At 53.9% G+C, this 26,348-nt stretch overlaps 2 protein-coding genes across 2 annotated transcripts; one reads left to right on the forward strand and one right to left on the reverse strand.

Moving 5' to 3' along the window:
• The first annotated feature begins 1,894 nt into the window (after positions 1–1,894).
• CDC42EP1 (CDC42 effector protein 1) lies at positions 1,895–5,206 on the forward strand. The gene is made up of 2 exons (XM_077762085.1): positions 1,895–2,637; positions 3,936–5,206. The coding sequence occupies exons 1-2, from the start codon at positions 2,175–2,177 to the stop codon at positions 4,592–4,594; spliced, it is 1,122 nt and encodes a 373-aa protein (XP_077618211.1). The 5' UTR covers positions 1,895–2,174; the 3' UTR covers positions 4,595–5,206.
• Positions 5,207–5,600: 394 nt separating this feature from the next.
• Positions 5,601–12,285, reverse strand: LGALS2 (galectin 2). The gene is made up of 4 exons (XM_077761964.1): positions 12,255–12,285; positions 7,353–7,435; positions 6,048–6,204; positions 5,601–5,904 (listed from the first exon to the last, which is right to left on the reverse strand). Exons 1-4 carry the CDS (start codon positions 12,258–12,260, stop codon positions 5,758–5,760), a joined length of 393 nt encoding a protein of 130 aa, XP_077618090.1. The 5' UTR covers positions 12,261–12,285; the 3' UTR covers positions 5,601–5,757.
• Between the last annotated feature and the right edge of the window lie 14,063 nt (positions 12,286–26,348).

Raw genomic sequence — 26,348 nt, forward strand, 5'->3', positions numbered from 1 at the left:
GACAGAATCCGGGGGAAGCTGCCAGCCACACCATTTTATTTCGCTCTGTGACTCGGGACAAGTCAATCCCCTTTCTGCGCCTCATTTTTTTCACCTGTAAAATGGGTGTCGTGAGCATGAACAGGTAGTAATCCTGGGCGGGCGGGGGGAGGGAGGCTTTGCACCAGGACACCTGGAGCCCTTCTCCCTCCGGGGCCACGTGGGCACACGGGGCGGCCAGCAATACCCTGTAGTCAGTGTCGGGTGCCAACTAGCCGCCACCGCGGCTGCCCAGATGAGAGATGTTGGTGTTCGTATGTTGGATTCGAACCGGGGCGGCCTTACTCCGGGACCTGGGAGTTTGGTTACGGCACCTCGTCCGCTCTTAGCACTCCTATGGGAAGAGACCAGATTTCGATGCTGTCCTTGTTTTCCACGTGGGAAACTAGGTCCCCAGTCACACTGACTGCCCTGTCCTTGTCCCCAAAACCCGGCAGGGTCTCTCTATTGCAGTGGGCGCGGGGGAGAGGTCGGGAGAGCCCTCTGAGAGGTGCCCAGGGGAATTCGGAAGGTGGGAGCATCACAAGATTGGAGCAGAGACTGGTCTGGAAAGTTAAGGTGGCCGTGGGGATTAGGTGGGGGCCAGAGTCCCTTTTGTGCAGAGAAGAGTGGGCTACTTCAAGGTGGACACTGGGAGAGAGGTGGGTGTAGCCACATGGCAGACACAGTGACACCTCACATGGCATTCAGGGTGACGCCCCCACCCCGTTCCTTCCCCGGCTCAGAGATTCATCCGTCATCCCTGCAGAGCTAGGAAATGTGGCNACTTGTTCCCTGACAACAAGGCTCCTACATCAATTTGAAAAATTATGGTCAAGTTCTTTCCTGCGGGCCTTCTCAGAGCCTTGCATATGCTCAGGCATGCAGTAGGCAGCTGGAAAAAGCCACTTTTGACCACAGGATCCTTTTTCCAGGAAGCACCTTGAAGGCGGAGGGATCTGAGGAACCTCTGTGCAGGCTGTTTACACAGCAGTTCACAAAGCCTGTGGCAAGCCGCCTCCTCCCTCCTGGCCTCTCTTGAGTGAAAGACAGTTTAACCCACAGAGGAGGGAGGTGATTTGCCCAACCTGCCCGCAGAAGAGAACATAGCTTGGGGCCCGAGGGCTCTGGGTTGGGAGGGCTCTGCCTCACCATTCTTTACTATGTAGCCTCAAGCAAGTCACTTCACTGCTCTGTGCCTCAGTTTCTCCTCTCTAAAACAGTGCCTCCCGGGGCTGCGGCAGGGGAGGGGCGGGGGTGGGGGGGTCTCAATGGGTGAAGCCTTTGACGTCGCCTCTGGTCATGATCTCGTGGTTTGTGAGTTTGAGCCCCGCATCGGGCTCTGCACTGACGGCGTGGAGCCTGCCTGGGATTCTCTCTCCCCTTCTCTCTCTGTGCCCCTGTTCCTCGCTGCTTGCTCGCTCGTGCTCTCTCCAAATAAGTAAATAAACTTAAACAAAAACAAAATAAAATAGTGCCTCCCTCAGGGGTGTCGTGTGGCTTACACGAATGACAGAGGCGATTTATCGGCACTTGGTAGGTGCTTCATAAATGGTCCGTGTATAAGGACCATTTATGCTTTTTACAGAGACGCGTCTTGAGCTTACAGCTCGATGAGTTATCCGGGGTCCCCTCCAGCCAGGGACTGTTCACAGGCAACCACAGCCCCTACTGTGTCCCTACTCTGTCACTGTCCTTTACTTTGCCTCGTCTTGAACGTCCTCCGCCCGGAATCACCCGGCGTGTCCTCCACGGTGCGCCCGCTCAGCGTTTTGTTGGTGTCCCCCGCCTGGGTCGGTGGGTATATGGTCACCGGAGCTGCCCTTTGGACCCCGATCCCCACCGGGCCCACCTTCGCGTTCTCTCTTTCAGGTCTCCACTTCCTGGGCGGAGAGGGGGCTGGTCACACTTGAGGCACGTCTGGTACCTTCTCTGTGTTGGGACAGAACATCTACAGCTGTTTCCGCGGGGCCGAGAGCCGGGGAGAGACCAGCCATGCGCCTTCCACCGCCTTAGCATTGGGGGGCAGCACCTTAGGAGAGCACGGGAGCAGCCTCCGACCACCCCCTTGCTCTGGGAAGGACGGAGCTGAGAAGCCGGTCCTGAGCCCAGGCCCCAGGGGGGCCTGGACCAGCAGCTGTGAGGAGCCAGAGCTGATGCCGGGCCCCCAGGGGGCCGGAGGAACCCCTGCCATGAACCTGGGCAAGCTTTCGCCGGTGGGCTGGGTGTCCAGCTCCCAGGGGAAGAGGCGGCTGACGGCAGACATGATCAGCCCCCCGCTCGGGGACTTCCGCCACACCATGCACGTGGGCCGCGGCGGGGACGTCTTTGGTGACACCTCCTTCCTCAGCAACCACGGTGGCGGTTCAGGGAGCACTCACCGCTCGCCCCGCAGCTTCCTGGCCAAGAAGCTGCAGCAGGTGCGGAGGGTAGGGGTACCGCCCCGGCGGATGGCTTCCCCTCCTGCGCCCTCGCCGGCCCCGCCCGCCGTCTCCCCCATCATCAAGAACGCCATCTCCCTGCCCCAGCTCAACCAGGCCGCCTACGACAGCCTCGTGGTCGGCAAACTCACCTTCGACCGCAGCCCCGCCAGCAGTACCGATGGCCACTCCAGTTACGGTGAGGGCTGGGCCCGCCGCTCAGGGTTCAAGTGCCGAGGCCCAGAGGGTTCGGTGGGCCGGCCAAGCCACCAGGGAGCTCATTTCCCCGCCTTAGTTTGCTCCCACTGTCAAGGTCAGGTGCAAACCCCAGGCCCTGGGCGGGGTGGGGGGACAAGGGGTGCAAACCAGCTCTCTCTGCAAAGCACACTGGGGTTGAGAGGTGAGGAGACGGGGGTTGAGCTCCACCCGCCCCTAACTGGCCTCCCTGTGTCCCGGCCCATGGCCGTCCCCTTCAACGGAAGCAGCCCCCTTATGTCAGAACGACACAGTGGCTAGGGATTAAAATCCCGGCTCCACCTGATTTCCAGCAAGCCGACTGACCCCTGCAAGCTCAAGTCCTGGCCTGTATAATGGGTCCGTTAGGGTCGTTGCTAAGACTCCGCGATGTGGTTCGTGTGTCAGGCATGGCCCAGAGTCACGCACAGTACGCGCTCAGAACATAGGAGCTGTCACTGTTTTTGTTATTTGAACAGAACCTGACGGATTTGGAAAAACCACCCACATGGACAGAAGCCAGGGGCCCTTCCTGCTGTGGCGGGGAGCGGCAAGGGCCGCCTAAGGGCCGCTGGACAGCTCACCTTGGGATCCGGGGCCCCTGCTGCCACCTGGTGGCCATTCTCTGCCCTTGGCTTTGGCCTGCTGCTCAGGGGCTTCCTCCGGAGCTCCGCCCCCAGCAGTGCTGCTCAAAACTCCGCTGAGGGCTGGTCCACAGTGACCACACTGTGCCTCGGGCATGGCAGTTCTGGACCAGAGGCTGGCTCAGAGATCCTTTGCGGGGCATCTGCCTGTCCTTTGAGCATGACCCCGGCTGCTAGATCCACCCCTGTGCCCACAAAGCAGCCCATGTGCTATGGGCTCACCTGTGCCCATCGGCCACTGTCATGGAAGAGGACCAGGGACCGTGACCATCAGTGGGGACTGAGAGTCGGGACGTTTTTGAGCTCCAGGCTTGGCTCTGCTCCTCCAGACCCTATGACGCTGGGCAAGCCTTTCCCCTTGTCCCACACTGAGTCTTACTTTTTGGGTCTGCAAAGTGGTAATAAGGATTATGCCCATTTTCAACTTTTGGGGTCAATAGGAAGATCCCGTGAGAAACTTCAGGGTTCACTATGTTGGAAAGATGGGGGAACCTGAGGCCAGATGAGAGAGTGATGTGTCAGAGGCCACATAGCAAGCTGGGGTGGGGCCTGGCCCTCCCCCCACCCAATTGCTGGTTAGGGACCCCAGCTATGACGCTTCTCCCCATTTTTCTTCCAGGCCCGGACTCCGGGTTCTGCACTATCTCCCGCCTGCCTCGCCCGGAAAAGCCTCGTGACCGAGAACGTGATAGTACCTTCCCCTCTGAGCCTGAGCTTCGCCGCTCCGACTCCCTCCTGTCCTTCCGCCTGGACCTCGACCTTGGGCCATCTCTCCTCAGTGAGCTGCTGGGGGTCATGAGCCTTTCAGAAGCCTCTGCAGCTGAGACCCCAGCCCCTGCCGCAAGGTCCCCAGCCCCTGCCTCAAGGTCCCCAGCCCCTGCCGCAAGGCCCCCAGCCCCTGCCGCAAGCCCCCCAGTCCCTGCCGCAAGCCCCCAGCCACGTGGACACTGCCCCAATGGGGTTACTGCTGGATTGAGCCCTCTGGCCGAGGTGGGGCCCAGTGTGGTGGAAGAGTGTCCCCGTACGCCTGCTGACATGGCCCCTAGCAGGCCCTGGGGAGCAGGCTGGGGGAACAGCCAGGGCAGCCGCCACTATACTGAGCTAGAGGCCCGGCAGGAGGTGGCGGGGGTGCTGCCCCAGGCCCGGGCTTCTTGGGAGAGCCTGGACGAAGAGTGGGGGGCACCCCAGGCAGGCAGCAGGGCCCCCGTGCCCCGCACAGTGCAAGCAAACACCTTTGAGTTTGCTGATGCCGAGGAGGACGATGAAGTCAAGGTGTGAGTAGCTGGCCGTGGGCTTGGGACCTTGCCTGGGCTCAGGGCGCCGCCCATGAACAGCCTGGGTGCAGAGCCAGCTCCGGATAGCTAGGTGCTGCCTGGGAGGGACCGGAGAACCCCAAGCCCCTCCACGCCTCTGCAGGACAGACATGGGAGGGAGGCCGGAGGACACCAGGCTTGTGCTGGGACCTAAGTGTCCCCGTGGGCCGTGCTGGGCTGCATTACCTAACCCCCTGCCACTCTGGACCCAGGGCTGCTCCTTAGGCTCACCCCCCACCCTCCGCCACCCCCGCCGCCGGCTGGAGGGCCCAGCCTCACAGTGCAGCCTTTGTGCTGGAAAAGCTGTCCTTGCTGGGGGTGGGGAGGGTCGGGGGGTGGGGAGCAGACCATACAGGGCCTTTGTCTCCTCTCCCAAAGGGACGGCCTGCCCCAGCTCATCCCCTAGCTGCCCCCAGCAGGGTCCCTGCTGCCTCCCTCAGAGCCCCAGCTCAGGCTGCCTCCCCAACATTCCAACCCCAGAGGAAAGTCGGGTGTGACCTCACAGGGGAAGAGTCCGCCTTCCTGCGCACCCCAGACCCGCTTCTGGGTCCTGATTAAAAAAGGCTTTTTGATAAAAGATGTCCTGTAAGGTGCTTGGGGACCTGGGGGGACAGAGTCCGCTCCACCGGCTTAAATACTTTNCCAGGCTGGAATGAAGGTTCTGGAGATAAGAGGCCCAGGTGGGAGCCCTTATCTGTAGTTCCTGGAACAGCCCTCACCCCAGGTGCCCGAAACCCGTACCTGCTCCGTAAGCCCCCAGGGCTGCTTGGCACTTGCCCTGGTGACAGCTGGGGACAGATAGGCAGCTGTGGGCGCTTAGAGGTGTTTGGGAGAACGCCCCAACCCCCACCTCGCAGGCCTATGGCCTTATGCCTCAGTTTCCTTCCCTGCATCACAGGATGCTGGGAGCATTAAAATGGGCAGAAATCACCACAATCGCAGCCGCAGAGACTAGGTAAAGGTGGGTTCTTTTGTTTGTGCTTAGCCTTCGGGGTGCGGGGGTGGGGGGGGTCGGCGAAGTAGGGTCTCAGGGGCCCAGACTCAGCCGCTGCTGCTCTGTGCCTAAGTGGGAAGCTCAGGGTAGGGAATGTGCACAGCGGCCTTGCACTCCCGTGAGGCGCTGTCCGCTCAGTTGATCTTGAAGGAGGTGACCTTGAACCCGCCGTGCATGCTCAGGTAGCTCAGGTGGCTGTGGCCCATTCTGTTGGGAAAGGTCAGCTCGTGCCCGTCTGGCAGCTTCACTTTGAATCCGTCATTCTCGAAGGTCACGGTGAGCTGCAGTGGGAGGGGAGGGTGTCAGGGAGGCGGGAGGCCCTGGAAACGGGCCCGAATAGTGCCAGCACACATCTAGGCCAGGGTGCCCTCCCCTCTGGGCTCTTCCTTTGACCTCCTCAGGCACCTTTCGCCCCTGACCTCACCTTGACCTCTGACCCTGGGCTGAAGCACATGTGACCATCCTTTTGCTCCTCCCCCCAGGAGCCATCCAGTGAGTTGCAGACGATGACGGACTCATGGAAGCGTGGGTTGAAATGCAGGTCCAGCTTGGATGACCCCTGGCCCAGATTAAGGGCAAATCTGTAGGGAGAGGGGTAACAAGGAAGGATTAGGGACCAGCTCTGGGTAAAACTGCTTGGGCCCCGGGGTCTTGCTTGACCACAAGCTGCAAGAATCACGAAAGGAAAGTGTTAACGGAGGTCTATGCCTTAAAACAAAGGAGGTGACAACCTGGTCGGACTTAGCACAGAGCTGCCATTCCATTTGGCACGTAGACTAAGGCTCTCAACAGGAGGGTAACGGACAGTGACAATCTCAGGAATTCAGGGTATGTATCCTGGGGGAGAGAATTGTCCTTAGGTATCTGAAGCCCCTGCTGAATTTGGCCATAAACAGCTAACCTCAAGTGGTGAGCCGCCTATCATTACAGGGATTCAATCAGGGGCCGCGTGACTTCTGGACAGGATCACTACAGCCTGGGTCAGACTGCCAAGGTCCCTGAGACTAGACATTCTAGGTCATGAATAGGGTGCCTTCGTTGGGAGTTTGCAGACCATGACCGTATACCTAAGGAACCCAAGTAGGAGAAAGGGGTGGCTTTCCTCTTGGCCCCTTCCCCACACATCTGCCTGCCTCTCCTCAACCAAAAGCTGTTGGAGATCAGTCCCAAGAAATTCTATAACCGTTCTGCACACAGGAGAGCCTGAATGCTGAGCTGGTACTAATGGCGGAGAAGCGTGGCTAGTTCTGAGGGAGGGGATACAAAAGAGACTGCTTTGGCGCCCCCTGGTGGCAGTCTCTGGTGTAATGTGTGTGAAAGGCTGGCCTCTGCGCGTGCAGCTGCGGGGGGGCGGGGGGGGGAGTGCTTTGGGTAGAGACCCTTGACCCACAGGAGGCTGGGCAGGGCTCCAGGGGCTTTGCCACCTACCCCTTCAGTGTCTTTGGGGACCGTGGATTTGGGCCAATAACATAGGTTGTGACATTCTGAGGGTCCCCAAACCTAGCCTCAGAGGTGAAGGCAGGTCCCTACCGGGAGGGAGCCATCAGGGGCCCAGCAGGGGTGTGAGAATGAGCAAAGAATGTAGAAAAGACCCCTGAGGTCACTCTCCTCTGTGACCATCTCACAAGGCTGCCCTGCTGCCCCCACACCTTCCAGGCCAGCCCCGGGCCTGTGGACAAGCCTCCCTCCCCGCTTCGGGCCCACCCTGCCTCTCCCCTTCTTCGCTCACCCCTCAGCGTCACTGGCAATCTTGCCCTTGATCTTCAGGGTTGACCCCGGCTTCATGTCCAAGTTCATGACCTCGAAATTCCCCTGTGCCGACAGAGAACATTCCACAAAAGGCCCGTCACACACATACCCGGAGCGTCTCTGACGGTGGCCCCCGTCCACGGGCACCATCTCACAGGGCTGTGGGTCTCATGCACCTTCTCCGCACTCGAGGGCACTGAGCTGGGAAGGGGGAAAGCTAGAGTGCTCTGGTCAGAGCCTTCTAGATAGAGCTCCCTCTTCCCTGCTTTGCTTCCCTCGCATCCACCCAGCTGGATTAGAACAGCTGGATGTGGAGACATGCAGGGGACCCTCCATATGCCCATCTGTGAAGTGGGCACAGTGGTCTCTGCTGACCTTACAGTTCCCAGATACGTTCAGGTGACGCAGGCATGGTGCCCTTAGCAGAACCCCCAAAACGAGGGTACGTTCAGCTTCTGCAAAACCCCAGAGTCATTTTACTAACAGAAAATGATTGTATCAGAGGTGTGAAGGACTTGGCCCATCCAAACCCAGGAATCTATAAAGCTCTGTAAGTCACATGTCTTGACGTGTCCTATCAAAGTCCCTCTCTGGACCTTACTTTCCTCATCTGTAAAATGGGTTCATTTGATGTGTTCATTCGCAACCAGTGCTAAGCCCTGCTCTGTGACGGACATTCCTGGGGGCCCTGAGGTTAACAGCACCCACCTTTAGGCCTTTGGGAGGGGCAAGGTCACGTTTGCAGAGCCCCACGCATAGAGCCTGGCATGAACTACAGGCAAATCAAGGGGCAGATATAATTATGATTACATACTGTTATCATTTATTCACTCCTTTTTCCGCAGGACCTTAGCAGCGCCTATATTTCTAGATAGCACAAGCCTCCCACAGCTACACTGTGGTTAAAGGGGGGTCTTGAAGCTATTTCTTTTTTAATGGAGAGGGAGGATGGCTGGGTTTTTTTAATGCTTATTTATTTATTTTTGAGAGAGAGAGAGAGAACACAAATGGGAGAGGGAGCCAGAGTGCGAAAGACAGAGGGAGAGACAGACTCCGAAGCAAGGCTCCAGGTTCAGAGCTGTCTGCACAGAGCCACATGTGGGGCTCGAACCCATGAATCGTGAGATCACGACCTGAGCCGAAGTCAGTCACCCACCCACCTGAGCCACCCGGGTGCCCCTCGAAGCTGTTGTCAGGGCTCATTACCCCACGCTTCCAGAATGTCCCTTTCCAACATCCATGCCGGGAAGGCGTGTGGTTGGGCCAGAGGCGACGCACGCGACAGGGACCTAAGGTTTCGAACATTTTAGGGGAGAAGACATTTACGTTGTGCAATTTCTGTTCGCAGATTTTGTGCTCTTCCCGGAGGCAGCACACCTGAAACTCACAGGCCTGGGGCGCTTGGCTGACAGTCAAGGGCGGTGTCCGCAGGGGGATAGTCAGTGCTCTCCCGCTGACAGCCGCCTCCCGTTTACCCAAGAGGAAGGCAGTCCCTTGCGTGTGCGCAATCACACACACACACACACACACACACACACACACACACACACGGTGGGGGGAGGGGCCTTGCCTGGCGTTCCCAGGAAGGCCTGGAAGAGGCTATGCGCGGCCCAGGATGGTGGAGCCATCAGGGCCATAGAGCGGTGCTGTTTCTCCTGGGCACCGGTGAGGGGGGAATGACACTTTGTAGAGGGGACGCCCGTGCACCAAGGCTGCAGAGCAGCAGCCCTTGTCTGTATCCACCAGACGCCAGGGGCACCCTCCCCACCAGCTGTGACAAGCGCAAATGTCCCCAGATGTGGCCAAACGCCCCCTGCTGGGAAGGATCTCCCCGCCTTTGAGAAAAAGGGGTTTATTTTATTTTTTTTTATATTTTTATTTATTTCTAGGAGAGAGAGAGAGAGACAGCGTGAGCAGGGGAGGGTCAGAGAGAGAGGGAGACACAGACTCTGAAACAGGCTTCAGGCTCTGAGCTGGCAGTCAGCACAGAGCCCGACGCGGGGCTCGAACCCACGAACCGCAAGATCACGACCCAAGGGAAAGTCGGACGCTCAACCGACTAAGCCACCCAGGCGCCCCGAGAAAACGGGGTTTAGAGGCAGGACGGCCTCACCCGGCGGGTGGATGCTTGATGGGACAGCTGGATTGCCGTCTGCAGAACCAGACAGGCTGGACTAAAATACTCCCCCGGCATCTCACAGACAGACAAAGAAGTCTACTACTTGGGCACAAGGTTAGCCGGTCCCTCCCAAAGATGCTCAAACGTTATGAGAATCGCAGATGCCCCGCCACATCGCAAGCTCTCATGGATGGGTGCTTTACATCACACACGTCTACACCCCAACACACGTCTACACCCCAACACACACGTGAACACCCCAACACACACACCTCCAACTGGACACCCTGAGCAGGCCGAGTCCTCTCCTCTCCCTTCAGCTGCCTGCCCATCCCCCCCACCCTCAGGACCCTGGACAGTCACGGTGGGCCCGGCGTAGGGAAAAGCACCCCCATTCCCTTACTACCCCGTGGCTGACACAGAAGGAGCGAAGCTCCCGAGGATGGAGGTGGGGGGTGCTCCAGGACAGGGGCACAAGAAAGGCCAAGGTCAGGTGCCTCTGGATAGATAAGGGTGCTGGTGGGAGCATGCAGACCCGGGAAACTTATCCTCACTCAGCCAGGTCTGAGGCCCAGAGAGAGACAACGGGGGGCAAAGCCAGGCTGGGGAGGGGGGCAGGGGGCAGGGAACGAGTCCCGGCCCTGTCCCCGGTTGGCTGAGGGACCTGGGACCAGCCGCTTCCCTTTCTGGGTCTCAGTTCCCCCATCATTAAATAAGAGATTTGGATTTCTCTGGCGAAGGAGCAGAGAGGGCAGGGATGGATGACTGGAGAAGGGGGGAAAGCCTCTGGGCCACAAAGTTCCCGCTGGGAAGTTGAGGGCGGGGAGGGCATCACCCCTGCCACGCTGAGCCCTCCAGTCCCAGCCACATCCTGCATCTGATCTGTACCGGCTTCCATAGTGTCCCCCAAAAAGTCACATCCACCTGAAACCTGTGGATGGGACGTCTCCGGAAATAGGGCCTTTGCAGATGTAACCAATTAGGATTTGTTCAGGGCGGGCCTAAAATCCGATAGGACCGGGATCCGTATAAGGAAAGGCCAGAGTGGGGCTCCTGGGGGACTCAGTCCGTTGAGCGTCCGACTCTTGACTTCGGCTCAGATCGTGATCTCACAGTTGGTGGGTGCAGGCCCCTGGTCGGGCTCTGAGCTGACAGCGCGGAGCCTGCTCGGGATTTTCTGTCCCTCCCCGACTCGTGCTCGCTCTGCTTACTTGTGTGCATGTGCTCTCTCTCTCTCAAAATAAATAAACTTTTATTTATTTTTTAAAAAATGTTTAATGTTTATTTATTTTGGAGAGAGAGATAGAGACAGCGTGAGCAGGGGAGGGTCAGAGAGAGAGGGGGAGACACAGAATCTGAAGCAGGCTCCAGGCTCTGAGCTGTCAACACAGAGCCCGACGCGGGGCTCGAACCCACGAACCGTGAGATCATGACCTGAGCCGAAGTCGGATGTTTAGCCAACTGAGCCACCCAGGTGCCCCAAACTTTTAAAAAAAACAAAAAGAGGGGCGCCTGGGTGGCTCAGTCAGTTAAGCATCTGACTTCGGCTCAGGTCATGATCTCACGGTTCGTGGGTTCGAGCCCCGCGTCGGGCTCTGTGTTGACAGCTCAGAGCCTGGAGCCTGCTTCGGATTTTGTGTCTCCCTCGCTCTCTCTACCCCTCCCCCACTCATGCTCTGCTTCTGTCTCAATAATAAATAAACATTAAAAATTTTTTTAAATAAAAATAAAAAAGAAAAAGAGAAGGGAAGGGTGGACCCAGAAACACAGACATACAGAGGAACAAGAGGCCATGTGAAGACAGAGGCAGAGATCACAGTAGCGCAGCTACAGCCAAGGAGCGCCACAGACGGCCGACAGCCACCAGAAGCTGGACGGGACAAGAAAAGATCCTCCCCCGGACCCTTCAGAGCAAGCATGACCCTGCCAACCGCTCGATCTCAGACCTCTGCCCCCCAAGACTGTGAGAGAATATTGTCACAGTGGCCACCGGAAACTAAGACACCATCTAATCCTCAGAAGATGCCGTCCGTCTGTGATCTAATTCCACAAATGCGGGAGATTGAGGCTCAGAGAGGGAGAGTGACTTAACTGAAGCCACACAGCACACTAGGACAGAGCCAAGTTAGAATCGAAGAATCAGGGACTGCAAAGAGGACCCACTCAAACTCCCGCAATTTGCAGGATATAACGTCAGGCGACTTAATCTCTGAGCCTCCGTTTCTTCATCTCTATAAAGCCCGGTAGGGGCGCCTGGGTGGCTCAGTCCGTTTTAAGGATCCAACTTGGGCTCAGGTCATGATCTCACGGTTGTGGGTTCGAGCCCTGCATCAGGCTCCGTCAGCCCGGAGCCTGGAGCCCACTTCAGATTCTGTGTCTCCCTCTCTCTCTGGCTCTCCCCTGCTCTTTCTCTGTCTCTCAAAAATAAATAAACGTTTAAAAAAAATTTAAGCCCAGTAGATGTTGACAATTTGGCAATTATTATTATTACTGCTATTATTATTATTACCAATGAGAAACGGAGTCTAGAGAGGGGGAAAAGGTGGGTTCAGGCTCCCGCAGCAGGGGGCGGTGGAGGGAGCGGAGAACAGATGCTGAAGGGCTGTGGAGACAGCGTGTCCCACTTGGTCACTCTACAGAGAGGGAAACCGATGCCCAGAGAGGGGCAGTGGCTTTTCTCCAGCTGCCCCGCCCCCGCTGCCCCACCGAAGCAGAGATGTGGGGAATGGAGGAGTTGGGCAGGGGGGAGGCCGTCGACCTCACCGACATGATGGCAGCTCCTGGCACAGCTCTCGGTGGCTCCTGGAGGTCTGGGCTCAGGATAGCACCTTACAGCCCAGTTTATGTTCTAGAATATTACACATTAACTCCCCCAAGGCCACCCGTGAGGACTTTGGCCCCTCCTGCCTGGGTGTCTCTGCACTCTCGTCTCTCAGCACCCAGAACACACGGAGGAGAGGCTCCACATCCGGACACACCCGGCCCAGCCCAGAGCATCCTCCAGGCCTCCCTGCACCCAGCCTCTTGCCCGCCCCGCCCCCAACCGGCCCCGCCCGGGACCAGCGCCCAGCTGGCCATCAGGAGCCAGCAGCAGCACCTGGTGAGAACCACCCAAGGTCCTGAGCCCGACTCCCTCCTCCTCAAACAGGGAGGCTTGCTCTGCCAAAAGCTTGACGCTTCTCATTGTCAAGCTTTTTTTAATTTTATTTTTTTTAATTTTAATTCTTTTATTTCTTTCTGAGAGAGAGAGAGACAGCGTGAGCAGGGGAGGGGCAGAGAGAGAGGGAAACACAGAGTCCAAAGCAGGCTCCAGGCTCCGAGGTGTCAGCACAGAGCCCGATGCGGGGCCCGAACCCACGAACCGCGAGATCATGACCTGAGCCGAAGTGGGACGCTTAACCGACTGAGGCCACCCAGGCGCCCCTTCCCCTATGGTTTTTCTGATTGTACGTGTAAGCTGTAAAAACGAGACATGGCTGGGGTGTCTGGGGGGTGGGGCGCTCAGTCTGTTAAGCGTCTGACTCTTGATTTCGGCTCAGGTCATGATCTCACCATTTGTGAGACGGAGCCCCAAGCAGGGCTCTGTGCTGACAGCGTGGATCCTGCTTGAGATTCTCTCCCTCCCTTTCTCTCTGCCTCTTTCTCTCAAAAATAATAAATAAACTAAAAAAAAATAAATAGGGGCACTTGGGTGGTTCAGTCCGTTAAGCGTCCAACTTCAGCTCAGAGAAAGTCATGACCTCACGGTTCGTGGGTTCGAGCCCCACATCGGGCTCTGTGCTGACAGCTCAGAGCCTGGAGCCTGTTTCCGATTCTGTGCCCCCCTCTCTCTCTGCCTCTCCCACTTGCACTCTGTCTCTCTTTCTCAAAAATAAGTAAACATTTAAAAAAATTTTTTTAATAAATAAAATTTTAAAAATAAATAAAAGCGATACACGATGGATTCAGGAAGACATCTAGAGGTATCTACGACAAACTTAGTATCGGGGAAAGGAGAGGGCTGAGTACGGGGTGGTACTGGGGACTTCAATGCTTCACTCGTCTGTGACTTACGTCACTGACATGCGGCAGCTCCGGATATTAAGAGAAAAGTAAGAAAAGCAGTAAGCTCTCATAACCTTACCGCCAGAAAGACACCTATTCTGTGCATGACACATTTCCCTCATCACAGTTTTCCGTGGATTTGTATGCTAGACAGCCCTCCGTCTGGGCAATTGTTTATTCTGCTTCATTCAGGAAACATTAAACCCCACAAATCTATATTTCAGAGCTAGATTTCAATGGTAGTGAAATATTCCACTTTCCGATGACTAAATTGATTGGACCAATTTCCTCTCGCTGAACACCTACATTCATTCTCAGTGGGGACCATTAAAAGTCCTGCTGCATTAAATCCATTTGCATATAAAATTTGCCTGTCTCCCGACAACTTATTTATAAAGGGTGGATTCCCAGAAGTGGGATTTTTCTAGAGCCCCGGTTTGGCCAAGCCCAAGTGGTTTCCATCAGACCTGGCAATGGCCGCTCTGGAAGGGGTGGGGGGAGGCGAGCCCCGCTGAGAACCTTCCCTCGGGTACAGAGAGCTGACAGGTGGCTTCCTGCCCAGTGCTCACACAGGACACCACCTCCAGTCGCCTGCCCCCGCCCCCCAGGAGGGTGATTTCCTCATCTTAAACCACAAGGAAATCAATCTCTTCTCGGCTTTTCTCCCAGGGCTGTGGTAAAGCCCAAGTGAGATAAGGAGTCTTCAAGGGCTTTAGAAACGGAAACTCCCTAATCGGCAGAAAGGACACCTTGTAAAGGTGGTATTTTTCTGATTAAAACAGTCAAATTCTAGCTCACGGTAGGTTCCAGAGAATGCACCAAGCAGAAAGAATTGACACGTTCACTTGTTTGGGGAGAATGTTTAAAGACAGGGGGGCACGACCACATTCTGAATTGGACTGTGTCTATGTGTTGTATCAGTGAAAGAGTTTTTGAAGGAAAGGAAGGAGGAAAAGGAAGGGAGGGAGGAAAGAAGAAAAGGGGAAAAAATCAAAATCACTAACACTTGGATCTCCAACCCTGTTCTCTTAAAAATGTTTACCTTCTGAAGGGTATTTTATACTTTACAAAGCACCTTATCCAGGGACGCCTGAGTGGCTCAGTCGGTTAAGCGTCCCACTTCGACTCAGGTCATGATCTTGCAGTTCGTGGGTTCGAGCCCTGTGTCGGGCTCTGTGCTGACAGCTCAGAGCCTGGAGCCTGATTCGGATTCTGTGTCTCCCTCTCTCTCTGCCCCTCCCCTGCTCGTGCTCTACCTTCCCCAAAAATAAATTACCACTTTAAAAAAATGTTTTAAGCCCTTTATCTAGCTCTCATCACAGTAAACTCAACACATTTTCAAGATGATCTTTATTACCATCCCATGGTTCAGATGGGGACGGGTCCTCTGTGCTGAGTCAGCGGCCGTTATCGCTCACCGCCCTCTCTTAGCAAAGAGAATAGTTGCCCTCCAGTCCTGTGTCTTTAAACCCTTCCTGGGTGGCAGCCTGAGATGATGCCCATGGATCCCTCCCTCATGGTGTTCACACCCTTGTGTAATTGGCTCCCCTTGAATGTGGTCAGACCCAGAGACTCAAGTCTAACCAGCACAATAGTAGAATAGGGCAAAAGTGACGCGGTGTCGCTTCCAAAATTAGGATAAGACTGATTACAAAAAGAAACATTAGGGGCGCCTGGGTGGCTCAGTGGGTTAAGCGTCCGACTTCAGCTCAGGTCATGATCTCACGGTTCGTGGGTTCGAGCCCGCTCGGGCTAGGCTCTGTGCTGACAGCCAGCTCAGAGCCTGGAGCCTGCTTCAGATTTTGCATTTCCCTCTCTCTCTCCGACCTTCCCCTGCTCATGCTGTCTCTCTTTCTCTCTCAGAAATAAATAAAAAACATTAAAAAAAAAAAGAAAAAGAAACATTAGACTGTTAGAAACAGTCTAATTAGACTGATTAGAAACAAGGACTGTCCTCCCTCCTTCCCTCCCTCCTCTCTCTCTCTTCTCTCTCTCTCTGTCTCTCTCTTTCTTGCTCTCTCTCAATCTGCCATAGCTCTGGGGCAAGCAAGCCAGCCCTATGACGAGCCCCATGTGCCCAGGCACCAATGTCTCCAGCCACCTGCCAGGGAAGACCAGAGGCTCCTGAGAGCCAGAGGAGCGAACTTGGGGTCGGGTCTCCCCTCCCTCCCCCAGCCGCTTAAGCCTCACGGTGGCCGGGGTCGCCAGCAGCTTGGTCGCAGTCTTGTGAGACACCCAGCCACGTCCTGTCTTGATCCCTGACCACAGAAGCTGTGAGAAACCTGTTTCTGGTTTTAAGTCTCTATGTTTGGGTGAAGTTGTGACACTACAATGAGTAACTAGTACACGCGGCCAGGCCATTGCCACCAAAAGCTTGGTGGGAGACATAGCCACGAAGGCCTCCTGACTAAGGAATCTGCGGTCTGTGTGTGTCCCTAGACATTCCATCATATTGGTCTTTATATTTTGTTTATTTTTTATTTGAGAGAGAGAGAGAGAGAGAGAGTGTGTATGTGTGTGTGTGTGTGCTCGCGCGTGTGTGCGTGCACAGGTGAGTGGGAGAGAATGGCAGGGGGGGAGAGAGAGAGAGAGAGAGAGAGAATCTCAAGCAGGTGCCACACTCAGCACAGACCCCGAGGTGGGACTCGATCCCACAATCCTGGGATTATGACCTGAGCCAAAATCACGAGTCAGACGCTCAGCAGACTGAGCCGCCCAGGCGCCCCCATATTGGTGTTTTTAAAAATCCAGCTCTTGGTTTTGTGTCCTTAATTCCTTCCTTTATGCCTTGTGACTCTTTATCTTGGTGTTTCTTTTATTGCTCTTTTTCTAGCGTCTCAAGTTGAATGTTCATTCATTTCCCATCTCATCTTTGTACTGACAAATGCACTTGAGGCTATAAATTTTCCTCACGGCCTCGTTGGCCACTTCTCATAGGTTTTAAGATGTTCTGCTCATACGGGGCACCTGGGTGGCTCAGTCAGTTAAGCATCCAACTTTGGCTGAGGTCAGGACCTCAAAATTCATGCATTTGAGCCACACGTTGGACTCTGTGCTGACAGCTCAGAGCCTGGAGCCTGTTTCAGATTCTGTGTCTCCCTCTCTCTCTGACCCTCCCCTGCTCACGCTGTGTCTATCTCTCTCTCTCAAAAATAAATAAAACATTTTAAAAAAAACAACAACATTAAATACAGCCAGGCCTTAGAGAGACCAAGGCTAAGTGGGGAGACGAACTTGAGCGCAGGAAACAACCAAAAAACGATTAATTGGGGCACCTGGGTGGCTTAGTCGGTTAAGCGTCTGACTTCAGCTCAGGTCATGACCTCACGGTTCGTGTGTTCCAGCCCTGCATCGGGCTCTGTGCTGATGGCTCAGTTTCAGATTCTGTATCTCCCTCTCTCTCTGACCCTCCCCTGTTCATGCTGCCTCTCTCTCTCTCTCTCAGAAATTTAAAAAAAAAAAAACAAAACAATTAATTACACCCCATCCTCCCCAATGAAAGGCTGCAGAAAGTTCCAGACTCCCGGGGCAGGAAGGGGTCCTCAAATGTCATTTGGAGGGCAGGATAGGACTGGAATCTTTGTGCCACTGCTGGCCAGCTATGTGACCTCAGGCCCAATTATTTAACTTCTCAGGTCATCTCTTCCTCTGTAAAATGAGAATGTAAGTGTTATAAGGATTAATGGTTAACAGATATTATTTATTATTATGAGCAGGAGCCCAGTGCCCCGCCTGTGCTGGCTGGGAGAAAGGGAGCTCACCCCCATCCGGCAGCTGCGTCTGAACCCCCAGGCCCGTGCAAATGTTCTGGTAACTCCCCAGGGCCCCGTTATGACTCTTGTCAGTTCAAGATTTCTGCCTTCATGGGCCCCTTCTTAAATTAAAAAAAAAAAAGTATATATATGTATGTATATATCTATATACACACACATATTTTTATACATATATATAATTATATTTTACAACTGCACTGAATGAATCTATCAATGTACCTATATATTATATATGTTTATATTATATATATTAATATACCTGAAATTACTATAACACTGTATGTTAACTACAATGGAACTTTTAAACAATGTTATATATGAAAACTTTTTTCTCAGGGGTGGGTGAAATGGGTGAAGGGGTCAAAAGGTATGAACTTTCAGTTATAAGATAAATAAGTTATGGGCGGTATAGCATGGTGACCATATTTAATAATATTCTTGTGTATTTGAAAGCTGCTAACAGAGTAGATCTTAAAAGTCATCATACAAGGAAAATGAAAGAGGGGCGCCTATGGGGGCTTAGTCGGTTGAGCGTTCGAATTCAGCTCAGGTCATGATCTCACAGTTTGTGGGTTTGAGCCCCGTGTCAGGCTCTGTGCTGACAGCTCGGAGACTGGAGCCTGCTCTGGATTCTATGTCTCCCTCTCTCTCTGCCCTCAAAAACAAATAAACTTTTATTTGTCTCTCTCTGTCTCAAAAATAAATAAACTTTTAAAAAATAAAAAAAAACCTGAGAACTAAATTATTAAAAGAAAGAAAGAAATTGTGCAACTTTGCACAGCAATGGATGGACTTAACCATCGTGGGCATTTCTCAACATACACAAATATCAAATCATTACATTGCATGTCTGATGCTAATATAATATGATATGCCAATTATACCTCAATCAAAACCAAAACCAAAACACCCTACACTTTTTTCTACCTCAAAGTTCATTTTCTCCCAATTTTATTTATTTTTTAATTTTTTAACATTTATTCATTATTGAGAAACAGAGAGAGACAGAGCATGAGCAGGGGAGGGGGCAGAGAGAAGGAGAGACACAGAATCCAAATCAGGCTCCAGGCTCTGAGCTGTCAGCACAGAGCCCGATGCGGGGCTTGAACCCTCAAACTGCGAGATCATGACCTGAGCTGACATCGGACGCTTAACCGACTGAGCCACCCAGGCGCCGCTCTTCTGATTTTATAAGAAGTCAAAACCTTTCAGAAAGCCTCTGGAGGGTGCTGGGTGCCTGGTGGAGGAGTGAGCCCCTGGGCTTCTGGTGACTATTGCCCACTGGCCTTCTGCTGTTGGGAGACTTTGGTCTCGAGGCCCATGAGATCCCTATCTCCTGTCCTGTCCTTCTCCTCCTAAAGAACAAACAAACCAGCACATCCTGCTTCCCTCCCTGCTCACCCTGTCCCCGCTCACCCCTCTCCAGCGTCCTCCTTTGGATACCGAGGGAGCAGGGAGGGGCACAGAGGCACCGAGCTTCTGGTATCAGATGGATAAATGTCAAGTCCTGACCATGTCACCTACATGCTGAGTCGCCATGGCCGGTCACTCTGAGCCTCAGTTTCTTTATCTGTGAAAGCGAGCTAATAGCACCTCTTCACCGGGTGACTGTGAAAATGGTTTTAATTTAATTAAAAACCTTAACCTATGCTGGGGCGCCTGGGTGGCTCCATCAGTTGAATGTCCGACTTTGGCTCAGGTCATGATCTCACGGTTTGTGGGTTCGGACCCCACATCGGGCTCTGTGCTGACAGCTCGGAGCCTGGAGCCTGCTTCGGATTCTGTGTCTCCCTCTCTCTCTCTCCCCTTTCCCCGCTCGTGCTCTGTCTCTGTGTCTCAAAAATAAATAAACATTAAAAAAATTTTTTTAACTTAACCTATGTAGCATGTGGGCACACAATAGATACCAAGAAGATAAATACACAGATGTCTTATTTCCTTTGGGAGAAATCCACTTGTGCTGATGACCCCAGTGTCCAGGAGGAAAGTGGATAAAGAAGCTTGGATGAATTTGCAGTGAGCGGCACCCAACAGCATGCATGGTGGCTGGCACACTCCTTCCCCTGCGCCTCGGGAGGATAGCTCTCCCTGGGTAGCCAATGTCCCTTCTCCCAGAGCCTGGGAAGCCCGGGCAGGAACATGGTGACGGCCAGACGTACTGTGTCCAGGCAGCCAGAAGTTCACAACCCCGGGTAAGGGGCTCCATCTCCCCCGGATGGAGCTGGGGGCCCATGATCTACGCTTGCTGGTCTCCGTATAGATCAAAGCCCTCCTAGCCTCAGTCTTTGTTCAGATGTGTTAGCCTCAGACACAGGGAGGCTTTTCTCTAGCTGTGTGACCTCGGGCAAGTCACGGAACCTCTCTGGGCTTCAGTTCTGTCCCTCCGTAAACTGGGAACTGTCACACCCCACGGGGCGCATATGAACCTTAAGGGAGAATGCATGTGGAGCGCTAAACAGAGCGGTGGGCCATGTTCAGAGTTGAGTGAGGGTTTGCTGTTATTAAATATTAGTTATTAGCCCTGCGTGGGTGTTCGGGCTGCCTGAGCAGATGTCCAGTCTTGCTTCTCCAGCCCTGACCAGCGGACCGTCTGTCCTTCCAGAGACTTCCACAGAGCTCTTGCCTCATCTGGCTCAAGGATCTCCCTTATTTAACCTGACCGCCAGTCTCTGTGGTTCGACTCAGAGCCTCAGCGGCTGGCTGTGCCCGGCCCCTCACCTGGGCCCGGCCCCTCCGGGATCGCCTAGGTCCACCAAGCTCTTGGTCATCCCCCACCTCCAATTCCCCTGGAATCGGGTAGGGGCCTTGAAGGAGGAAGGACTTTGGAGAAGTGGGAGGAGGGGGTCGGCTGGAGCTCCTTAACTCCTCGCTCTTGCCCCACACCCCTTCCCCCACCCACTGGAATCTTTATCAGTGGAAGTGACACACACCCCCTCTCCTGCTCTAAATCCTCCAGCGGCTTCTTCTGGAATTTAGGACAAAATCCAAACTCCCCTCTTGGCCGATGAGGCCCGCCTGATCTGGTCCTGTCTGCCTCACGCCCTGGAGTCACCCGACCTGTCCCTTGGCCAGGCTGACCCTTGAATCCCCCCCAAGCTCATTCCCCAGCCTTGAGCCTTTGTCCTTGCTGTTCCCCCCACCTGGAAGTGCTCCCCAGCTCTCGGATGGACCTTAGGATGGTCCCGTCTCCGCTCAAGGTGGGGGACAGGGTGGCTGGCTGGGTGGGGGGCTGGGCAGCGGATGGGCAGCAGAAGTGTGGGTATTTGCAAGGGCTCCGATCTCGTGATGCACGGACCCATCACCTCCTCCTTCGCCCCACACACACACCCAGAATATTCCCAGGCCCTTTGGACCAGGGCGTCTCCTCAGGTTCACACCCACCTATGCACACAGCGGGCTGGAAGGATTTACCAGAATGTTCTGTGTTTGGCTTCATATAAGCAGCGAGAGGGACATCTTCCATAGAGAAAATCTCTCTGGAAATTAAACAAGTAAATTGAACCGTTTCTGTCCCGTGGATGGTCCCGCAGTGCCCTTCCTGGGGGGGAGAGGAGACCCCAGCCCTGAGCCCCATTCCTCCTCCTCCCCAGCGCCACTCAATCTTCCTGTGGACGATGGAGTCTGGTACACTTGGATTCCTGGTCACAGCTGATGGGGAGTTCCCGGGGGGACAGAAACGTCTGGGTTATAACCCCCAACCTGGCATTCCCAGCCTGGTCCCGGAGCTCCGGGCAAACTCAAGGGCAGGACGCTATCGGCCAGATGGGCGTATCTGTGTCTGTAAGGGAAGGGGGATGGGCTTTTATCTGCCCCTTGTGGTAAATAGCAGAGGAAGCCCCTCCCCCACGAGAGGAAGTTCACCGCTGCCCACAGCCTGCAGATCACCTCGAGCCCACGGAAGCCACGGGACAGACCTCCCTCCTGTGGAATCAACACTTCCTGTGGAATCCCACTCCCAGCTTGTCCCGGATCGGCCCCCGGGGCCACCCAGAGCAGCTGCTCGCGCACCTTAACGATGCCCACCCTGGAAGGACGCCTGGGGCCCCCCGGCCCCCCCTTCTCTCCAGGGGGAGCAGCCCTCACTTCTCACTTCAGCCGCTCTTCTTTCTGAAAGAAAACGGGGTTCCCAATCCCTCCCACACACCTTCCCAGCCGCTCTGTCCAAAGTGGTCTATTGATTCCACACCAATATTCATTAAGCTCGTATTGATCGCGGTGCTTGAAGCCCCAGGGCTGCACTGAGTGATAAACCCACATGACACACAGCCTCCTTCTTAAAGCATCGTGACCAGAAAGGAAAAAAACAGCTCTGCCTTTTCTTTCATTTGATACTCAACTATCCTCAGCACATATGCCCATTGAATGGATGAGGAAACTGAGGCTCAGAGAGGTGAAGTGACTTCCCAAGTCAATAATAGTGGAAGAAAAGAAGGGTCAGCTGCCTCCTACACCCCAGCAGCCTCCAGGGGCTGAACGCAGGGCACTAGAAAGAGCATCCTGGCCTGCGAGGAGAATGGTGAGGTGAGACCCCCTCCCCCCTTATCAGCTTCTATTGACTCCAGGAGACTGGAGTCAGGAAGCCCAGATTCATCCCTCCGTCCACACGGCTACGCTTGGCTTTGTGCCCATCCCTTAGTCAGCATTTATGGAGACCCTTTGGCACCCCGGGTCACACATCTATGCTGTGCCCACCAGGGGGACAAGAGGAGTGGGGTACAGACATGCACGGGGCTTGGTCCCCCATTAGCTCCACACCGTGCCCATGACCACCTTGCACCCCAGAATCAGCGTAAGATGCTGCAGGATTCCAGGGACCCGTGAGGTCCTTGGGGAAATACCCATTTCAGAGACTGGGACTTCCTTTTCTACGACAGAACCTGGGCCCCATCATCCTTCTATGGGTCAATGTCACCATTCAGAGACCCACCAACCAGAGTGGTAACAGGCCTTCGTCCAGCTCCCAGAAGGCTCTCAGGGGCCCACGAGCTGCCAGCACAGAGCTAGCTGGGACCAGGGAGGACACCCTCGAGGAGTGCGGTCCCAAGTCCAGAACAGTTGCCTGCCCTGGGGCCTCAGTGGAATGACGTCACCCTCAATTCCTGACCCTGCCTCTTACTGTAGGATCTTGGGCAGGTCGGGTGGCCTCGGCTTCCTCACCTGCAAATTTATTTTAACTTATTTTTTTTTTTTAGTTTATTTATTTTGAAAGAAAGAGAAAGAGCATGAGCAGGGAAGGGGCAGAGAGAGAGAGACGGAAAGAAAGAATCCCAATCGGGCTCCGTGCCATCAGTGTGGAAGCCAACGTGGGGCTCGATCCCATGATTCATGAGATCATGGCGTGAGCTGAAACCAAGAGTCGGACTTTAACCACCTGAGCCAGCCAGGCACTCTTAAGAAAGAAGTCATTTTAGGGGCACCTGGTGGCTCAGTCGGTTAAACGGCTGACTTCGGCTCAGGTCATGATCTCGTGGTTCGTGGGATCGAGCCCCGCATCGGGCTCTGTGCTGACAGCTCAGAGACTGGAGCCTGCTTCGGATTCTGTATCTCCCCTTCTCTCTGCCCCTCCCCTACTTATGCTCCGTCTCACTCTGTCTCTCAAAAATAAATAAATGTAAAAAAATTGTTTAAAAAAGAAAGAAGTCATTTTAAAGATTTCTACTTCGCAGGATTGCTGCAGGGCTAAATGAAAGAACATACGTGACGGGCTACACATACAGATCTGGTACATCGTAGGGGCTCGGCTCTTACAATTCCATAATTAAAAAAATTTTTTTTATGTTTATTTATTTTTGAGACAGGGAGAGACAGAGTGTGAGCAGGGGAGGGACAGAGAGGGAGGGACACACAGAATCTGAAGCAGGCTCCAGGCTCCGAGCTGTCAGCACAGAATCCAATGCGGGGCTTGAACCCACGAACTGTGAGATCATGACCTGAGCCAAAGTCGGCCGCTTAACCGACTGAGCCACCCAGGCGCCCTAACAATTCTGTAATTGATGGCTAACAGCTGGCATTTGATTGAGTGTGTTCCGTGCGCTGGGCCATTGTGAGGCCCCTCGCCTACATCGTTAGATTTACTGCGAGATGCTCAGGGGCCTTCACAAGGCAGGCACTCTGCAGACAGCCCTTGTCCCCTCTGAACACAGGACAGCCCCAACCCTCGGTGTCCCCAGCTGACGCAGGAGGGGCTGGGACTGATCACCTTCCAGCTCAATATCCGGAGACCTCTGGGTCTGGGTTTCTCCCTCCACCGCTCCTCCCTGCCCCAGCCACCCACCTGCCAGCTAGAGATTCCAGGGGCCTGCCCTCCTCCCCTGCAGATTTCTAGAGACCCCCGCCCAGGCTTCTCGCCCTAGGTCACCCTCAGCCCAGCCCCAGGAGGTGATTTCCAACAAGGATAAGGGATTGCTCACCAGAGCCTGTCCATTTCCTGGTAAGAGGCAGATAGCCCACTGGTTTCAAATATCAAGATTTCGGGGCACCTGGATGACTCAGTCGGTTGAGCGTCCAACTCTTGATTTCAGCTCAGGTCATGATCCCAGGGTGGGGGGATTGAGCTCCCCCCCATCGGGCTCTGCACTAAGCATGGAACCTTCTTGGGATTCCTTTCACACTTTTTCTCTAAAATAAAAACAAAATTTAATCAAGGCTTCAAGCCTCATACATTGCAGACAGAAATGTAAAAGGGTGCAGCGATCATGGGAAACAGCTCCTCAAAAAGCTAAGAGTGGAATTGCTGTATGAACCCCACAAGTTCACTCCTAGGTGGAGTTGAAGGGGACGGGCCACAGGGACTTGAACGGAGACACGCACACTGATGCTCACAGCAACGCTGCTCACAGCAGACAGGAGACGGAAAGGACCCAGCGTCCCTTAACAGGTGCACCAAGTACCGTCTGCACACACAGGATGGGTTATTCAGCCTTAAAAAGCAGTGAAGTGCTAACATCTACTATGACGCGGATGGACCTTGAACACTTCATGCTCAGTGAAAGAAGGAAGACACAAAAAGCTACATAGTGTAGGATTCCGCTTTGATGAACTATCTACAATAGATAAATTCATAGAGACAGAAAGTAAATTTGAGGTTACCCGGGGAGGTGCTGGGGGGGGGGAGTGTTTTTGTCTCATGAGCACATTGTTTCTGTTTGGGGAGATAAAAGAGTTTCGGAGGCGGTGATGATTGCACAACATGGTGAATGTAATTACTGCTGCTGAATTATGCACTGAAAAATGGTTACAGCAGAGGGACGCCTGGAGGGCTCAGTCGGCTGAGCATCCAATTTCAGCTCAGGTCATGATCTCGTGGTTTGTGGGTTCAAGCCCGCGTCCAGCTCTGTGCTGACGGCTCAGAGCCTGGAGCCTGCTTCAGATTCTGTGTCTCCCCCTCTCTCTGCCCCTCCCCCACTCACACTCTGTCTCTCCCTCTCTCTCAAAAATAAACATTAAAAAACTTTTTTAATTATCAAGAAAAATAGCTTGTCAATTGCTAAGCATCCATCTCAGAAAAATGAAAAATTAAGACATGCGTGTGATTTAAAAAATACTTCATAGGGGCGCCCAGGTAGCTCAGTCGCTTAAGCATCCGACTCTTGATTTTGGTCCTGAGATTGAGCCCCGAATTAGGCTCCACGCTCAGGGTGAAACCCGCTTAAGATTCTCTCTCTCTCCCTCTCCCTCTTCTCTCCCCCATTTGTGCATTTTCTCTCTCTCTCTCAAAAATAAAAATAAACAAATAAGATACTTCATAGAGCTTGAAAGAGTTGTGCAGGAAAAAGCAAGTCTTCCTATCAAAGTCCCCACAGCCACCCGGAGAATACCGTTCTCCCGCTTCCTTCCAGAGATATTTTCCATGCCTCTCAGGTAGAGGCCATACATACTGTCCCACACTTTGGTTTTATTCTCTTAACAATATATCTTGGATATGGTTCTATATAACTAAAATACTTTTTTTGGTTTCTTTTTACTTTTTTTCGACCTTTATTTATTTATGAAAGAGACAGAGTGTGAGCAGAGGAGGGGCAGAAAGAGAGGGAGACACAGAATCCGAACCAGGTTCCAGATTCTGAGCTGTCAGCACAGAGCCTGACGCAGGGCTCGAACCCACGAACCATTGAGATCATGACCTGAGCCGAAGTCGGACGCTTAACTGACTGAGCCACCCAAGCACCCCCACTTTTTTCTTTTTAAAGGCCGGGTCTAATTTGAGGTCCAACTAACGGGGAGCCAATTTGGACATGCATTTAGTCTGAGTTTTAGTGGGTTATAATTATCTTTCTTTTTGAAGATTTTGTTTTTAAGTAATCGCTACACCCAACATGGGGCTTGAACTTACAACCCCCGAGATCAAGAATCGCATGCTCCACCTGCTGAGCCAGCCAGGCAATGATAATGCTCACAGTCACTTCCGGGAATAGTTCGGTGATTGCTAGCTGTCCCAGTGTAGACAGCGGTTTCCAGAAATACCCTCATCCCCCATACCCACTCTCCTGATTCAGCAGGTGTCCTGACATAAAGGTGCAGGGAAAGAGGTCACATCAGTACCTCACCGCGATGTAAACCCTCGGCCCCGGCATGGGAAGAATGCGGACAGTGGAGTAGAACCCGGGTCTGCCGTGGACAGAGCCAGAAGCCAGTGTATGGAAACCCCTTCCGATTCTCAGCCGTGTGCAATTACAAGGGGTGGATCCAGTCCCCTCTGATGCGTGGTTACAGGAGAACTCGGCACCGCTGGGAAGACCGTCGGTGGCACAGCACGTGCAACCGTAAAGGCACCGCACGCTGTGCTCTTCTTTGCGAGGAACCCTGCACAGCAGAATCGATGTGACCGCCTGTTGCAGGGCACAAGCCTGCAGCGGCAGCACAAACAGCAGGCGCATCTGTGCATCGGGGCGCACGTTTTCTCTACCAGGACACGTGGGACTGTGTCTCAGCATAAAACACATTTCGTTCTGACAAAATCTTGCAGCTGCTGATGAAACAACACAGTTTGGCTTCCCCAAATGTGACAATATTGAAAATTTAAGATCGGGGGTGGCTGGCT

The sequence above is a fragment of the Crocuta crocuta genome, unplaced genomic scaffold (genome assembly GCF_008692635.1).
Source record: "Crocuta crocuta isolate KB4526 unplaced genomic scaffold, BGI_CrCroc_1.0 scaffold193, whole genome shotgun sequence".
NCBI lineage: Eukaryota > Metazoa > Chordata > Mammalia > Carnivora > Hyaenidae > Crocuta > Crocuta crocuta.